We start from the raw sequence: 17637 nt of genomic DNA on the forward strand, positions 1-17637 counted from the left end.
ATACCATATACTCTTATGGCTACCCTGCACTTACAATGTCTAAAGTGTTGCTTAGACACTGTAGGGACATAGTGCTCATGCACTTAAGTCCTCATCTGTGGTATAGTGCACCCTGCCTTAGGGCTGTAAGGCCTGCTAGAGGGGTGACGTACCTATGTCACAGGCAGTGTGAGGTTGGCATGGCACTCTGAGGGGAGTGCCATGTCGACTTAGCCATTTTCTCCCCACCAGCACACACAAGCTGCGAGGCAGTGTGCATGTGCGGAGTGAGGGGTCCCCAGGGTGGCATAAGACATGCTGCAGCCCTTAGAGACCTTCCCTGGCATCAGGGCCCTTGGTACCATGGGTACCACTTACAAGGGACTTATCCGAGTGCCACTGCTGTGCCAACTGTGGAAGCAAAGGTACAGTTTAGGGAAAGAACACTGGTGCTGGGGCCTGGTTAGCAGGGACCCAGCACACTTTCAATCATAACTTGGCATCAGCAAAGGCAAAAAGTCAGGGGGTAACCATGCCAAGGAGGCGTTTCCTTACACTTGTAATAGAGGGATTAGGTACTGTTTAGTAAAAGGGATGTCAAATTTATTGAACAAGACAAAATTAAGCCGGGACTCTGAGGTGGTTTCATCACCGGGACATAACATATCTGCATGTGCAAATTGCCCCAAGGTGAAGCATAGCTGGCATCTAATTGATCCAGTTCGTAACCGTGTAAGCAGTGCCCATTCCCAGTGATTCTGGACAAGAGCCGAGTAAGGGGCTACAGCGTCCACGGTTTGAACCAGACAAAAATCCCTGATAGAAGGCTTCATCATATCCACCCTCTCTCGTTGGTCCCTCCTAAAAGCTAAAAAAAAAAACGGTCATTCCGCCAACTCTCATCCCTCTTGATGATGATACTGGAGTTATCAAAAATATGAGGGCAACCAAGGGCCTGGGTTGTCGTCTGTATATACCTCATCCATGGGATGTTAAGCCCATGGTAACACAACAGGTAGTCCAAAATGACAGCACGATTAATAACTACCTCTTCATTGCTCCAGATTGAACACCATGACAGTAAAAGAGCAGGGCTGATTAGGTCCTCCACATAATCAAGGCCGGGTTCTTTATGGGCTATGTAATGAGAGGTAAAAGGGTGGAGCTCCCAGCAGGCGTCGGCAGACTCTATTTTCCTCCACCTGTACCCTGGTGATGGGTCTATAGCCCCAGACCCCGAGCAATACATTGAGGGGAGACGCTTCCTCCTATAGATATCTAACAGAGGTCTGATAGGCTTTCCCCGAAGTGTAGTGGCCAAATATAAGATAGACCTTACAACACAAGCAAACAAATTGATGCTAGTCACAAGGCACAGGAACCAGGAGCAGGCATTTTCGTACTCTTGGGGCCACATACCATAATGTGTGTCTTTGACAGATTGCTCCACAGGTACAGCTCCTCCATGAAGCTTCCAGAAGATATAATTAACAGCTTTAGATTATTTGTGGTCCTAGCCAGTAATACGGTGGGGTCCGCACCGAGGAGTGCCGGCCTTAGATTACTGCCTACAACTGGAACATTGGCCCCCACCATGCCTAAAAAGGACTCAAGCTTATTAGTATATAACAAGAAGAGTAATGGAATGAGGACACATCCTTGGCGTGGCCATAGCCTAACAGCGAAGGTCGGCATGCGCTCGTTATTACCAAAGCTAACTGCAGATTTCCGGTCTCAATAAAGATGGCGAAGAAAGGCAACAAGGTCAGCCTGCACCCCAGCAGATGTTAACATGGCCCACAATTTAGACCTGTTTACACAATCAAAAGCGCTTGACTGGCCTATAAAAGTCAGCTGGATGGAGGAACTCTTGGCCACCATGTGTTCTGCAGCTATCAGATGGTGATTGAGGCACTGTTCCACAGTTCCTAGCCCTTTACGAAACCCATACTGTGCGGGGTAGCTATTGTACCTCGAGGCCCAGGCCAAAAGGCAGTCCAAAACATGATCGATGACTGATTCCCACCAAGACTCAGGGATGCTAACCTTGCATGTGGAGTTAAAAACATTGGTGAGTAGGGTGTACCAGAATTCAGGGTTAGCCTTAAATTGGTCGATAGGGACCCTGTCCGGAGCAGGTGCCTTGTTTGCTGGGCTATTATAAATTGCAGTAAGGACCTCACCCTCAAAAAAACTAATGCCCAGGGACAGCGGGGCATTCATCAAACCATCAGCATCCTGATTAGAACCATATAAATAGATCCTGCTAAAATGTTCCATCTAGGAATCAGAGCTGGCATAAGTAGTTATCAGGGACCCCTCCCCACCCTATTGGGGCTGAAACAGTCCTAACTGACTTCCAAAACCCTTGGGTGTTCTTTATCTGGCAGGCTGCCACCAAATTATCCAATTTTGCACCCTGCATCTCGGTTTTCCTTCTCTTTAAGGCAAGTTTATAATCTTTCCTGCAAGCTTTAATGAGCCTCTGATCTCTCTGGCTGCACTTCAGAGCAAGATGCAGTTTATCCAGTGCTTAATTTGAGCCAGTGGTTTCCAGTAGGGCCCCAGCACTTATTTTTGAGGGCTGGCACTTATTTTTGTGCCACAAGCACTTACTGCAAGCAAAAGACACATACTGGAAAAACAAGGAAGAGAAAGGCAGAAAACCGTCATAAATGGAGAAAGCAGAAAGCTGCAAGAGTGAGCTGAAGGGTCAGGGAGTGGCTTTAAATGGATAAAAGGGGCCTGAGATGGCTTCAGATTACGCTGTCTCGGTCTTCTGTTCTCGCACATTTAATTGCAGCTGCCTCGTGTTTCAGAGGAGATTTAAGCACTAAGTTTATCCCTAGCAACTCTACTGGCCCTATGAAATCAGGACTTCCCCTTACCCCCTAGTAGCACAGTAAGGTTTAGATAACACACATTAACATAATCCACGAGGTCTTTAAAGTTGGAGAGAACATCAGAAGGCGCCAAAGCCACTGATCGACAATCTACAATACCCACAACACACTCTCTTTGCAATTCTAGCAGCAGGTTAGCCGTGGAAGCGGAATGCCAGGTTTATGGCTGACCACCATCCTTAACAGTCATCTGCAATTGATGACTTTTGGAACTAACCCCCTTGTCTTCAGAATTAATAGAGAGTGCAAGTGGGTGGTGGTCACTGTAGAGAAGGAATTACCTTCCCCTTGGAGAGCAAATGGCAGAAATTCCTAGTTGCAAAGTTTTAATCAATAGCAGACCCACCCCCTTTGTCCGTAAAAGTGGTAGTAGGATCAGAGGCCTGGGAAGGAGTAGCACAATAAAAGTCATTAAGTCAGCAACCTGGAATACAGAAAATGCCTCCTAGAATCCATGAGGTTACTATTGTTTCTAGCATCCATGTCTAAGTTGTTACTGCCGATTAGAGTAGTCATGGAATGATTGGGACCTAACTTGGCATTAAAATCACCAGCTTAAAAGAGCCAAGTATGTCAGCATGTTTGAAACCTAGGACTGCAATTAGCAAGAACAACGTCTTGAAATACTATTGTCCTTAGCTGAAAAATCTTTATTGTAGTGATGAATCATATAAACAACATGTTTGGGGCCCATCTATCCTCAAAGGCTTGCATGGAGGCCTCACCCAATTCTGTTGGAGTGATTTTATAGCTGGGGCCCAATTTAAACTGTCTCATAGGCTCTCATTATCCTAATGAGAGTACTAGGTTGGGTGGCAGAATCACTTTCACTCTGGAGGACTGAGTCTGAACTTACTCCAAGTGACACCTGTCGGCCTAATCCGGGTTTTGTTCCGGCTAACTATCAGTGCCTCATCTCCACCCTAGAGCAGGGATGATTGGGCAACCGAGCGCATGACACAGTTGACTCCTCAGGGAAATTGTGTTAACTCAGATCTCATCCGTTTCTCTCAGTTACATTAGACTAATTTATACAAGGAAAATCAGAGGCAGAATAGAATTCAATAAGGTTTTATTAAAGTAACTGCATCTTAGATAATACTACATGTACTACAATAACTAGGACAATGAAGCATGACAGGATTACAATTGTGACAAGGAGAGTGAAGCATAAAAATAACATTACCATATTGTCACTAGAGTCATTAAAATAGTTCCTATCTAGGCTATGTTAGAGCACAGCATGTTCTGCCCTTTAGGTTCCCCTGGGAAGACATCATCCCTCATAGCTGAGCAAGAGCCCTGTATTCTACGTGACAACTGCAGCGAAGTGCGAAGCAATCTGCATCCAGTCGTGGTCATCTGGCTTGAATCTCCCTGTAACGTACATGGGTCAAAGTAGTGTTTTATAATAAAACAGCTGATGTTCCAAGAAAGGATCCCTACGTAAGAATGTGTATGTTTCTATGAACACTAGAGGCAAAGCATTACCACGTTTGCAGGCAGCCTATCTTACCACAGCCTTGAGAAAAGCACAGAGTAGAAGAAATGTCTTGTTTAAGAATGCAGTGCTGGTCTAGCAAAGAACAGCTAGCTAGAGAAAATAAAACAAGACCGCAAATCTGGCTATTGTTAAAATATTAAACAAAGCTGAGTGAAATACATCTAGGTTAAAGTGCACAGTGGACGTGTATGAAGCTATACCTAAAATGGCTACACAACAAAACCAATCCCACCCACCCTACACATAAAGATACCTTCATTGTGGAAATTACATAGGGGTCCAACATGTTTATGAAGCCAATGTATCGTCTTGTTCTTAAGGTCCAAAGTGTCTTTGTGGGTGCCCATGGTGTAACTTCAGCCCCACCCTTGGCTCCCTTAACTTTTATTGTATCACCCAAGTCCCGAGATGGATAAGGGGCCGGGAAGTTGCTGGGAGGCCAGACAGGCCCCAGCAGAAACATCACTAATCTTTGATTGCCCACAAACACTGGTCATGATCATTTGGCTCTTATCCCTGAGGTGTAGTTGGTCTTCTTTGAGCGTGCCATGAGGTACATTTGAAGCTTTGGAGGAGGCATTCGGCCACCCACCCACCTTTTCACATATAAAGGTTAAGCGGGCCTCCACAGCAGTTAATCTCCCAACCAATCAGTCGCCCATCTGCGTACTTATATTATCCCAGCATAAATCACAAGGAGGCTAAGAGCAGGGGCACAATTTTTTAGATCAGATAAATGTATGGATATTTCCAAAGGAACAGTTTTTGGGCAAACACTCCTTCCCCCCTTTGCCCAGGTTATTTTGCCTCCTGGGTAATCGAGGACTAGGGGATAAGGGCACATCTGGTTCCACCCTTCACATACAGGCCTCCTTCCCCTTAATGTACTCAGGCTTTTTATATTCAGCAGGTTACAAGATTGGTACCATTTCTGGGTGATGGGCCTAGGCGTATGCTACCCACAAAGCTGTCCCATGACTGATTTTCAACGGAACATACATCCAAGTGAGTAGTCGATATAGAGAGCTGCACCACCCAGGCCCTCCGAAGACAAAGAGAGCCTCCTTTCTGCCAGGTCAATCTCCTTAGCTATTACGTCCGCAGCATGTACTAGAGAGCTGTCACTTATGCTATGTGCAGGGAGGGCTACACTGGCACCCTTTTTCCACTTCCCCATTGCACAAATGGATACTGTCTTGGAGATTAATTGGAAACAATAAAATAGGCAGCAAAGCAGGGCCAAACATTATATACAGCCCACAACAGTCCTTTGGTCAAGAAGTTCAATAGTGGTAAACAGTTGGACAATAATTAAGCCAAGAGGTGTGGCCCAGCCTGGTCTTGGCCGCGTCTCCACCCAGGCATATCCCGCGTTCGCTTTTGAAGCGAAGGGAAAGTTCAGGCTCCTCCCGGGGTCAGGTTGTGGCGCCTCTTGATGCAAATAGAGCTGGGACTCAGAGTCCGTTACGGTTTCCTCCTCTCTTTGGCCCCCACATAGCCTGAGCCCGCAATGTGCTTTTGAAGTGCAGGGAGAGGGGAGGTTCAGGCTCCTCCCGGCAGTCAAATGGTGGCTCCTCCTGCCACAAGTAGAGCTGGGACTCTGAGTCCCTCACGGCGTGCTCCTCTCTTTGACCCCCACACAGGGGGATCCCGCAACGCACTTTGAAGTTCAAGGAGAGGGAAAGTTCAGGTTCCTCCCAGCAGTCAGATGGTGCCACCTCCAGGCGCTAGTAGAGCTGGGTCTCCAAGACCGTCATGGCGTCGTCCTCTCTTTGGCCCCCGCCAGACTGTTGTGGGATTCTGTGCATATGTTAACAAAGCACTACTGCCTCAACAGCCAGGTCCCATAGGAAGGACATTTCACCTGTTCGGTCATGAGTACTTTTTGGTCTGAGCCCTCTCAACAGAGCCTACACCTATGGAGGTAATGCTTTGGTATCTATTCTAAAGATGAAGAATTTGTGGTATAAAGTATCCATGAGAAGAACAAGTTACCTTTGTGACAGATACTCTTGTCTAACCACAGATTTCTCCATGCACTCTCTCACTTTCTTTCTTTGGAATGGTCTCTAATACCATCGAAAAAGGTCTTACATTAGGGATCAGCTCACTAGTACCTCCATATCTTTGTGCTCCAATCTGAGGAAGGGGTCAATCTAGAATCTGATGTTGGTGTGCAGAGGTGGTGCTTAGATGTGGCTTTCCTCAGTCACTTCCGGGACGAACAATATCAGCGCGGAGCTGCACAGTGTCACCTAGGGACACATAGGAGCACTGATGTGTAAACTTCTGATCTGGTCTGGCCCCTTGGGGATATTCTAAACCTGATGAATCTGAGGCTAGACAAAGTATCCACCTGAAAGAGCTTTACTGAAAATAATTAATTTGTGAATTACAAATCTATTCTTTTATTTAATGATAATTGTTTCCCAATTACCTGTGTTTCTGTTGGAAAAATCTCTAAATAGATTTGTTTAGTAAAATGAAGTGGGTAGAAATTGGGACAGTGGAAGATATACTGCAATTACTTGTTACTCTCCAGAAGCATTAAGATGTCCTCATGATGTATCAGTTGCATTCTCACTGTTTAATCGGTACGTTGGAAGTGATGTATTTAAGGCAGCCTTGAGGCCTTTAGTGAGTTAGGATTATAGAGAGAGGGAAGCATGTTTATTTGAATAGGTGCAAGAATAGAAAATAGTCTAAATTACAATGTACCAAATGTCTGTCTATGGGTGATCAGTGACAATGGCTTTTGAAGCAGAGAACATATGGTAAATAAAGCTGGTCTCATAGTATGATGAAAGCATGGGTATATTTTACCACCAGAACTCATTGAGAAAGGTCCAGTCTCACAGTGAATCATTCTTTATGATGTCTGAAGGCAGAGGAGGATATTGCACAAGTTAAAAGATAGCAAGTTTAAGTATTTTCCTAGTGTCTGAAAGGAGCAGCAGCAGTGATGCATTAGATAAAAGGCTGTTTCCTTTGGCCTATTTGTAGAGGACTAGAAAACTAACCAGTGCCTAAGCACAGAGAAATTTGTGATTGGGGGTGGATGTTGATGAGATAGTAGCAAGCGGTCTAGTGAAACACTGCAATTCCATATTGCCTAGAACCCTGATACCAAACTATTCCAGTTATGTATTAATGTATTAAAGCATTCAGAGAAGGCAGTGAATGTGAGCGATGATTCCATTGTGTGAGCCGTGATTCCAATGTCAAGTGGCCTCCAAAGTGAGAATCACTAGGGAAATAGTCTTCTGAAACTAACTGTGCTACAAGAAATTCAATTGCTTTTTCATGGATACAACTTGGGCGAAATGTCTGCCACTTTTGGTTTATCCCCTTCGCTGCCAGGCCTTTTCCCCCCTCCTGTGCCGAGCCTTTTTTTGGCTATTTGGGGCAGTTCGCGCTTAGGTCCTCATAACTTTTTGTTCACATAAGCTACCCACGCCAAATTTGCGTCCTTTTTCTCCAACATCCTAGGGATTCTAGAGGTACCCAGACTTTGTGGGTTCCCCAGAAGGAGGCCAATAAATTAGCCAAAATACAGTGAAAATTTCGTTTTTTTAAAAACAAAATGGGAAAAGGGGGCTGCAGAAGAAGGCTTGTGTTTGTTTCCCTGAAAATGGCATCAACAAAGGGTTTGCGGTGCTAAACTCACCAGCTTCCCAGCTTTCAGGAACAGGCAGACTTGAATCAGAAAACACAATTTTTCAACACAATTTTGACATTTTACCGGGACATACCCCATTTTTACGATTTTTTGTGCTTTCAGCCTCCTTCCAGTCAGTGACAGAAATGGGCGTGAAACCAATGCTGGATCCCAGAAACCGAAACATTTCTGAAAAGTAGACAGAATTCTGAATTCAGCAAGGGGTAATTTGTGTAGATCCTACCAGGGTTTCCTACAAGAAAATAACAACTGAAAAAAAAAAATATTGAAATTGAGGTGAAAAAACCTGAAATTTTTTTCTACGTTTTACTCTGTAACTTTTTCCTGCAATGTCAGATTTTTTTAAAGCAATATACCGTTACGTCTTCTGGTTGCGGGGATATATAGGGCTTGTAGGTTCATCAAGAACTCTAGGTACACAGAGCCAATAAATGACCTGCACCCTGCAGTGGGTTTTCATTCTATATCGGGTATACAGCAATTCATTTGCTGAAATATAAAGAGTAAAAAATAGCTATCAAGAAAACCTTTGTATTTCCAAAATGGGCACAAGATAAGGTGTTGAGGAGCAGTGGTTATTTGCACATCTCTGAATTCCGGGGTGCCCATACTAGCATGTGAATTACAGGGCATTTCTCAAATAGACGTCTTTTTAACACACACTCTTATATTTGGAAGATAAAAATGCAGAGAAAGGCAATAATAACACACTTGTTTTGCTATTCTATATTCCCCCAAGTCTCCCGATTAAAATTATACCTCACTTGTGTGGATAGGCCTAGCGCCCGCGACAGGAAATGCCCCAAAACACAACGTGGACACATCCCATTTTTTGACAGAAAACAGAGGTGTTTTTTGCAAAGTGCCTACCTGTAGATTTTGGCCCCTAGCTCAGCCGGCACCTAGGGAAACCTACTAATCCTGTGCATTTTTTTAAACTAGAGACCTAGGGGAATCTAAGATGGGGTGACTTGTGGGGCTCTGACCAGGTTCTGTTACCCAGAATCCTTTGCAAACCTCAAAATGTGGCTAAAAAAAAACACATTTTCCTCACATTTCGGTCACAGAAAGTTCTGGAATCTGAGAGGAGCCACCAATGTCCTTCCACCCAGTGTTCCCCCAAGTCTCCCGATAGAAATGGTACCTCACTTGTGTTGGTGGGCCTAGCGCACACGAAAGGAAATGGCCCAAAACACAACATGGACACATCACATTTCTTCACAGAAAAGAGAGGTGTTTTTTGCAAAGTGTCTACCTGTGGATTTTGGCCTCTAGCTCATCCGGCCCCAGGGGGGCAGAAATGGCCTAAAATAAATTTGCCCCCCCACTTCTCTGGGGAGCGACCCTTGCCTACAGGGTCGCTTCCCTTGCGTGACGGCGCAAAAAAAAAAAGATCAGGGCAGAAATGGTCTAAATGCAATTTGCCCCTCCAGGGGAGCGACCCTTGCCTAAGGGGTCGCTCCCCATATCTAAAAAAAAAAAAAAAAAAAAACCACCACAATTTTTTTTTTTAGCCCTGGCGCCTAGAGATTTCTGCCCCCCGGGGGCAGATCGCCTAATACCAATAGGCCGGGGGGGGACAGAAATGCCCCCCCCCCCCCCCTTGCCTGACCGCGCAAAAAAAAAGATCCCTGGTGCCTTGTGGTTTCTGCCCCCCTTGGGGGCAGATTGACCTAAAATCGGCCGATCTGCCCCCAAAGCGGGCAGAAATGGCCTAAATACAATTTGCCCCTCCAGGGGAGCGACCCTTGTCTAAGGGGTCGCTCCCCATCTCCAAAAAAAATAAACAAACAAGCAAAAAAAAAAAAAACATTGCCCTGCCGCCTAGAGGTTTCTGCCCCCAGGGGGAGCAGAAATAGCCTAAAATAAATTTGCCCCCCACCCCCCCTCGGGGAGCGACCCTTGCCTACGAGGTTGCTCCCCTTGCGTGACGGCTCAAAAAAAAAAAGATCCCTGGTGCCTAGTGGTTTTTGCCCCCCCCCCCCCCCTCCCCCGCCAGGGCAGATCGGCCTATTGTTATTAGGCCGATCTGCCCCGGCGGGGGAGGGGGGGGGGGGCAGAAATGGCCTAAAATAAATGTGCTCCCCCCCCCCCCCTGGGGGGGAGTGACCCTTGCCTACGGGTTCGCTACCCTTGCGTGACTGCGCAAAAAAAAAAAAGATCCCTGGTGCCTAGTGGTTTCTTGACCTAAAATCGGCCGATCTGCCCTCAAAGCGGGCAGAAATGGCCTAAATACAATTTGCCCCTCCAGGGGAGCGACTCTTGCCTAAGGGGACGCTCCCCATCTGTAAAACAACAACAAAAAATCCCCGGTGTCTAGTGGTTTCTGCCCCCCTTGGGGGCAGATTGGCCTAATTAAAATAGGCTGATCTGCCCCCCTGGGGGGCAGAAATGGCCTAAAATAAATTTGCCCCCCAGGGGAATGACCCTTGCTTAAGGGGTCTCTCCCCTTACGTGAAATTCACGAACAAAAAAAAAAAAAAACTCCCTGGTGTCTAGTGGTTTCTGTCCCCCTTTGGGGGCAGATTGGCGTCATAAAAATAGGCAGAAATGGCCTAAATATAATTTGCCCCCTAAGGGAGCGACCCTTGCCTAAGGGGTCGCTCCCCACCTCTAACAACTAAACAAAAACAAAACAAAAAAATAAAAATATCCCTGGTGCCTAGAGGTTTCTGCCCCCAGGGGGGAATGAAAAGGCCTTAAAAAAAATGCCCCCCCTGGGAGCGACCCTTGCCCAAGGGGTCGCTCCCTTATGCCAATTTCCTTTTTGAAATAAAATCCCTGGTGTCTAGTGGGCGTTTTGACAGCCGGATTGCTTTCAATCCGGCTGCCAAAACGCAGAGAGAGACTTCAAAGGGAAGGAAGTAACTTTCCTTCCCTTTGAAGCCTCTCTCGGCCTCCCCCATGTGAAAGCATTTCTCTTCCGATCGCGCTGGAAGCTGAGCTTCCAGCGCAGTGGGAGGAGGCTCTGTGACAATCAGCTTGCATGCTGACGTCACAGCGGGGGTTGGAGGGTCGGGGTGGAAGGGGAAGGGCTTCCCCTTCCATCCCTGTCTTGGAGGGTGGGGGGGAACCCTCTGGGCTGTGTGCCCAGGACATAATGGTTACGTCCTGGGCACAGCAGCACTGTGCCGCAGGACGTAACCATTACGTTTGCGGCACAGAAGGGGTTATGCTGCAGCTCTAGTCAGTGTTTTTGTACATAATCTCCCTAAAGACACTACAGGTATGTACGTTCCTGCATTACCTTCTGTAAACATCAGTGGCCACCCTCTTGCCAGAGCTGGTTCCAGTTGTTTAATATATCCTCAAAAAGGTTTTTAGGAAAATGCTATTTTATTTGGAACACTCTCATTCATGAATTCACTGCATCTCAAGCTGCTCTACACACTAAGAGCTGTTTAAAACATCTTGTGTGAAATTAAAAGTTTCTCTCTCACTCCAGTTCTCCACCATGCTTTACATGACCCATCTTCCATTTGTCCTAAATTGCTTTTGGCAAACTGCCATTATGGGAGTATGAGCTCTAATTTTCTCTGGTGGTAAAGATATAACACACATAGCATTTGAGGTTTGTAGAGTTTCTAAAACATACAACACCAGAATGTATTCAAACCCGAGAAGTAGTGTTACAGATTAATTGATTCTTTTTGGCAATGTCGCCCCACCTTTGTTTCATCCATTAATGTATGATTTTATCATATTGTTTTCTTCCAGAACTCCAGGAATAAAGATCGAGATTCCCGAAGATCAACAACTGACCAAAAGGAAGAGCTTCTTGGTGGGCGAGGGGAGAGAAAAGGGGAGAGAAAAGCACCACGAACTGGGAAGGCAACTTTTACAGAGAAAGTATGAAACATCACTTTAGAGTCAAATATCTATGCTTTACATCATCTGACATCCACTAACTCATTTTGCTTGAACGGTCACCAATTAAGTTGTTTCTCTTATACTTCTATATAGTGACCTATTTTCCTGGTATATTTATATCACATATGTATTTACTTGAAATAGCCCTTCAAAAAGCAAATATTAATGCCAAGTAGCATTGGATCTAGATGGGTTAGTCAAGTTAGAAGAATCCTCATATTATTTAAGATTTAAAATGTGAACTTTTCTATGCTCCCAAGTGTTCCTCTTAAGAGAAACACTAGATTTGTCCAAGAAGCAAGTTTACAAGTCTTGAGCTTGTTTAAATCTCATCTGCAATCATATGTCATTGTCTAGCATAGTCTAGGTGCACAAGATAGAAGTTTCATCTTTTTACGGGACCGATTGCCCAGTCTGTTAACAATTATACTGCTGCAGGATCAGTTTTTATTTAATACTCAAGACTACTGATGCGTTTGTGGTGCCTGGTCCTAGGGTAGTCAGGGGTACTGGAGTAATTTACCACTGGAGTGAAACCCAAAGTTGAATAAACAAGTACTCCCTCTTAGAACTTGAAACACCCTGGATTCTGTTGATATTTATAAAGCATTTTCCTACTCTTGTGGGCCCCCCATCGCTTTCTGTATGGTCATAATGAAGTAGGGACACAGATTGCTTACTCAATAAGTACTGTAGGTTTAGGCACCCAGTGCAGCTGACACACAAATGTGAAAACATGTTATAAAACAATGGTCAACAAAATCAAAGATGTTAGCTCCTTGCTGCCAGAGATATGGCCAGAAAGACTAATTACATAAGTCTGCTGTCAGCATTAAAATGATTTACCATGAAGACCTGTAGGAAAAGTTGTCTAATGAAACTCGCAACTTTGGAGCACCAGAAGTGGCAGTGATCTTTACAAAAGAGTAGGGAAGTTAGCAGCACCAAATCTGTGTCTCAGTGCAGTATTCCAAGCTTTGGAATTTGCAGTGGGAATGTACTTGTTTATATTGCCGAGATTTTTATTTCAGGAAATGGTGGTAGAATGTTAGTGGCATTTAAAAAAATCTTCAGGTTACTCTTCCTCGCCAAACAAAAACTGAATGCATAGCCCTGCACAAATAATGAAGTGCCCGCTCATTTGTGGCAAGAAAATAAATAAAATAGGTCCATTTGAGCATGCAAGGATTACAACTGCAGCCCAGTGTTGTCGTAGCACTGCGGAAGTCCTACTAGCCACAGAGCTGATTTGTAGGAAGCAGCAGCTAACTTCAGTGCCAGAGCAGCGGTGTCCCCACTCAGCTGGCACAAAGATTTCAGGGGCCTGTGACTAAAAACCCATTGATTGTGGTCACAAAAGTCCAGTTTCTTGTCATGTGTGCCAACAGGCCAAGGGCATCAGCAACTCCCACTGAGGCAGCAAAGCTGGAAGCAGTATATTTCAATGAAGCATAATGGCGATATATGTGTTATCACTTGGTCTAGTAAGATGCAGGCAACAGTTCATGACTCAGGGTGACCAACCTCCTTTAGCCAGCGCTGTCCGAATACCTAGGTGAGTGGGTGATAACGAGGAAAACCCTAGTTAAATCTGGAGGCAGCTTAAAGTTACACCCCAGGCTTTCAGCTGCAACAGTGGAGGGACCATAACAAAGCAGGCACACCCTTGCACCAGATGATTACTCTTCCCCTGGGCTTTGTTGTAGATGCGGTGCCATAAATGGACAGATGACTCCTGAGCAGCTGTCTGGAGGTGTTTATTTTTTTTTTCCAAGAGCAGGTGTAGTAAACTGCACCTCCTGCATGACCTTTCAGCCAGTTGACCCTGTCACCTCCTGCAGAAAGATACAGTTTGGTGTCTCATCTGCTGCCAGGCAAATATCCTTCTCACACATATTAGTCATATCACACCTGGCCTCTTGTCCCTGGAAAGTAAGCAGGAGTACCATCTTTAAAGCAGTGTGCATAGCTCAGTGACCTTTGCATGGGACTCTACCATTGTTTCTTTAGCAAAAAGTCCAGACATATTGCCAAACAAGATCCCTGCAGCCAAGACTTACCCCACAATTTACTCTATCTTCAGATGCTCTTAATTTGCAGGAACCTTGTTCTCTGTCCAGAGAGCTTAGTTCTGGAACTTAGTCCCTGTTTGAGTAAGTAGTTCACTTCGGGAAGGCATCGAAGACATGATTTCTTCCATTAAGAACACAAGAACCAGACTACAAATGGTCACACTTTCTACAACACTTTATGTACGTGTGATGCACCATATTTGGAGGCTCTATTTTCCTTTGGCATCAGCCCTTGTCTGGCCCACTCTCAGGCATAACTGCACATAGGCAAGGTAGAGGAGGAAGAGAGGCAGAAGCTATGGATTAGGGCATTGTAATGTTTATTTCTTTGGTTGTTGGCAAGTGTTTATAGCCCTCTTCTCTTCCAGGGGATCCTCATCAATAGTCATAAACACTGAATATTCCCACCCACGTGCGGGGACCACAGAGCATATATAAACACACATGTTTATGTATCAAATGTATATGCCAAAGTAATATTCGAGTAGAGAATTTTAATACATTTATATTATATACATGTGTAAGCAATAATGCAGTCTCTGTTGAGAAACTGGCTAAAATGCTTTATTTTTTGTGAAGTTTTTCTTTAATTAAACACTTCAGTTAGAGGTAAAGCCTTTCTGCAATCAAAGAAGAGAGCATAGAAAGTATACACAATTCACTGTTAAAAGAAAAAACTACATTGAAAATAAAGGAGCATTATTAGCCAGTAGGCTGCATCCAGGTTAACATAACAGAACCAAAAAACTGAGGCATGATGAACGGAGTGGGAGGAAACATATTAGTCAAACCTTTAAGATATCTTAAAACTATATGAGACTTACACAATGAGGGTTGGTCAGACAAACAAATAAATGCCGACAGTGCAGACAAATATCCTATCTGATATAGACTTCTAGTTGCAGATTCCTTACCTTAGAATTGCTTACCTTAGAATTTTCCCAGGCGTCAGACTGGATCTGGAGATTTTTCTTCAAGCAGTACCCGTCGGTAGGTGGCATCGGTCGACTCCGTCGGCGTCGTTGTTGCCGTGATGACGTCAGGAGTAGTACATAGATGCCGCCTTCGTGCAGTGAGGTCAGTTCTTTTCTTTCCGTGCCACACGCTGATCCAGAGAGAGCTACCAGGGCTATTTTTTTCGTCCAAATTAGACAGTTTTGTCGAAGTTTTTGTGTATGACTTTGGTGCGTCGAGATGTCCCCGAAGACCGGGTTCAACCCTTGTGAGGACTGCCATCTGACGATGTCGGTGACGTTGTCTATGGTTCATCGAGCGCGACTACGACCCGAAGTCATGCTCCTAGTGTCGGGCCATGCACCCGAAAGCTTTGAGAGAGCGGTCCCTAAAGCTAATGGCGGCCCGGCACTCGACCTCGCGTAGGTCCCGGTCTCGCTCGAGAGGAAGATCTCGAGATCGGTTGTGGAGTCAAAACCACTCGTCTTCTTTGAAATCCTCGGGTCAAGGTAAGAAGAAGTCAAAGAAGTCCCATCGCTCTCCGACTTCACCCATTCGCTCGGCCGACGTGACGCAGGACGAGCGTCCACGCACTAGGCCTCCATCTTTGGAGCCTGTGCCTGGGTCGACTCCGCACTTCCCAGAGTTTCCCGGAGCCGACCCCGATATGGCGCCTTCGGGCCCAACGGGTTCTGCTGAAGGGCCTTTGGGTTCTTCGCCGACGGCTTCGGCTCCGGCCACCGAGTTCACTTCCTGATCTGTGCGCGGATCCGCACCAGCGCTGGTCGCACCTTCGAGACCTTCCCCGGCGCCGGGTCAATTATCAACGCTCCCAACGTCGGTAGTGCCCACTATCGACGTCAACACAGTTCTTATCCTCGACGAGTCGAAGCGGCATCTGCCGAAGCCGCCATCGGCTTTGGTGGGGCCTATTCGCCCGAGGTCGGATTCGGACCCTTTTTCCTATGGGTACGAATACCGGGAGTATTTGGAGGGGTCCCTGGACCCTTATGAATACCAGGATGACCCGGCTATGGACTGGGCACAGGATTTGGGCGAAGCCAGTGGTCTGGATACTTCTCCTGACGCTGGCATGCTGTCTCCTCCTACCGTGGCTATTGCGGAGGGAGCGACTTACAGTATGGTGGTCAGTAGGGCAGCTGAGGTCCTCGGCCTTGAGCTACCTACTGTAGCAGTCAGGTCTAATCTCCTGCCGGAGGTGCTGCAGCCTGGGGCTTCTACTTCAGAACCCCTTTTACCATTCAATGAGGCACTCACCGATGTCCTTTTGGGTACATGGTCCAAACCCAACACAGGGGCTCCTGTGAACAGGACTAATGCTCGCCGCCATCAGCCCTCACCGAACGACCCAAAATTCCTGTCCCAACACCCCACGCCTGAGAGTCTTGTTATCCAGGCTTCATCTTCTTCAGGAGCGTTCCCTTCCGCACCACCGGATAGAGAATCCAAAAGGCTGGAACAATTTGGCAAGAAGTTGTTTTCTTCCTCCAGCTCCGCACTGCGGTCTGTGAACACCGCATGCCTTTTGGGCCGTTATACCCACTCCCTGTGGGATACTGTTGCACAAGTCCTGCCGCAGATACCAGAGGCCCATGCTATTGTCTCCCAAACAGTGAAAGATGGGAAAGACGCAGCGAAGTTCACTATCCGCTGTGGGCTGGATGCGAACAACTCTCCGGGCAGATCGGTTGTAACAACAGTGGTCTTACGGCGCCACACCTGGTTACGCACTTCTGGCTTCTCAGGGATGTCCAACAGTCACTCATGGACATGCCCTTTGATGGCACCCCTCTCTTCGGAGACAAAGCGGACTCGTCCTTGGAGAGATTCAAGGATTCACAGACTACAGCTTGGTCCCTTGGTCTTTCCTCCGCCACTCACCCACCACAGTCCGCTTTTCATCCCTTTCGTGGACACGGAGGGGCACCCTGTCGCGTCCTCTACCCAGCCACCGTGCCACGCACGCTGGCCAGCATATGCGTGGCCGAGGACGTGGAATCCCACGTGGCCGTGGGACAGAGAACCAGGGGTCCGTCCAGTCCACCTACGCCCCTGCTGCAGTCTCCAAACCCTCCTAGTCCGTCCCCTCACTCCCACCCAGTTGGTGGCAGGATCCGCCATCACCAGCCCCACTGGGAACATATCACCACGGACGGATGGGTTTTGCAGATCATTCAGAAGGGCTACACCCTCCCTTTCGAATCTGCACCACCACACATGCCACACATCTCCCATCATCTTCCGGAGGATCATTTGGTGCTTCTCCGCCAGAAAGTCGCGGCTCTTTTGGCCAAGGGAGCTATAGAAAGGGCCCCTGTGCCAGAAGCGGGTCATGGTTGTTATTCCCGCTGCTTTCTGATACCAAAGAAGGACAAGGACTTACGTCATATCCTAGACCTTCGGGACCTGAACTACTTCCTCAAGAAGGAGAAATTCAAAATGCTCACCCTGGCTCAGGTTCTGTCTGCCTTAGACCCAGGAGACTGGATGGTAGCGTTGGACTTGCAGGAAGCTTATTTCCACATACCCATCCTGCCTTCCCACAGACGTTACATACGATTCGTAGTAGGTCACAAGCACTTTCAGTTTACCGTGCTCCCTTTCGGCCTTACAAGCGCCCCTCGGGTGTTCACGAAAGTGATGGTAGTGGTTGCA

General features: G+C 46.6%; 1 protein-coding gene across 2 annotated transcripts in view; it reads left to right on the forward strand.

Annotated features, from left to right (window-relative positions):
- RBM6 (RNA binding motif protein 6) overlaps window positions 1-17637 on the forward strand; it is a 1032809-nt gene that overhangs the window by 837651 nt on the left and 177521 nt on the right. For both annotated transcript variants that reach the window (XM_069206836.1, XM_069206837.1), the window contains one exon: window positions 11783-11914. In XM_069206836.1, the coding sequence (XP_069062937.1) occupies window positions 11783-11914 (132 nt within the window). The remainder of the gene's footprint in view (window positions 1-11782; window positions 11915-17637) is intronic.

The sequence above is a fragment of the Pleurodeles waltl genome, chromosome 9 (genome assembly GCF_031143425.1).
Source record: "Pleurodeles waltl isolate 20211129_DDA chromosome 9, aPleWal1.hap1.20221129, whole genome shotgun sequence".
Taxonomy (NCBI): domain Eukaryota; kingdom Metazoa; phylum Chordata; class Amphibia; order Caudata; family Salamandridae; genus Pleurodeles; species Pleurodeles waltl.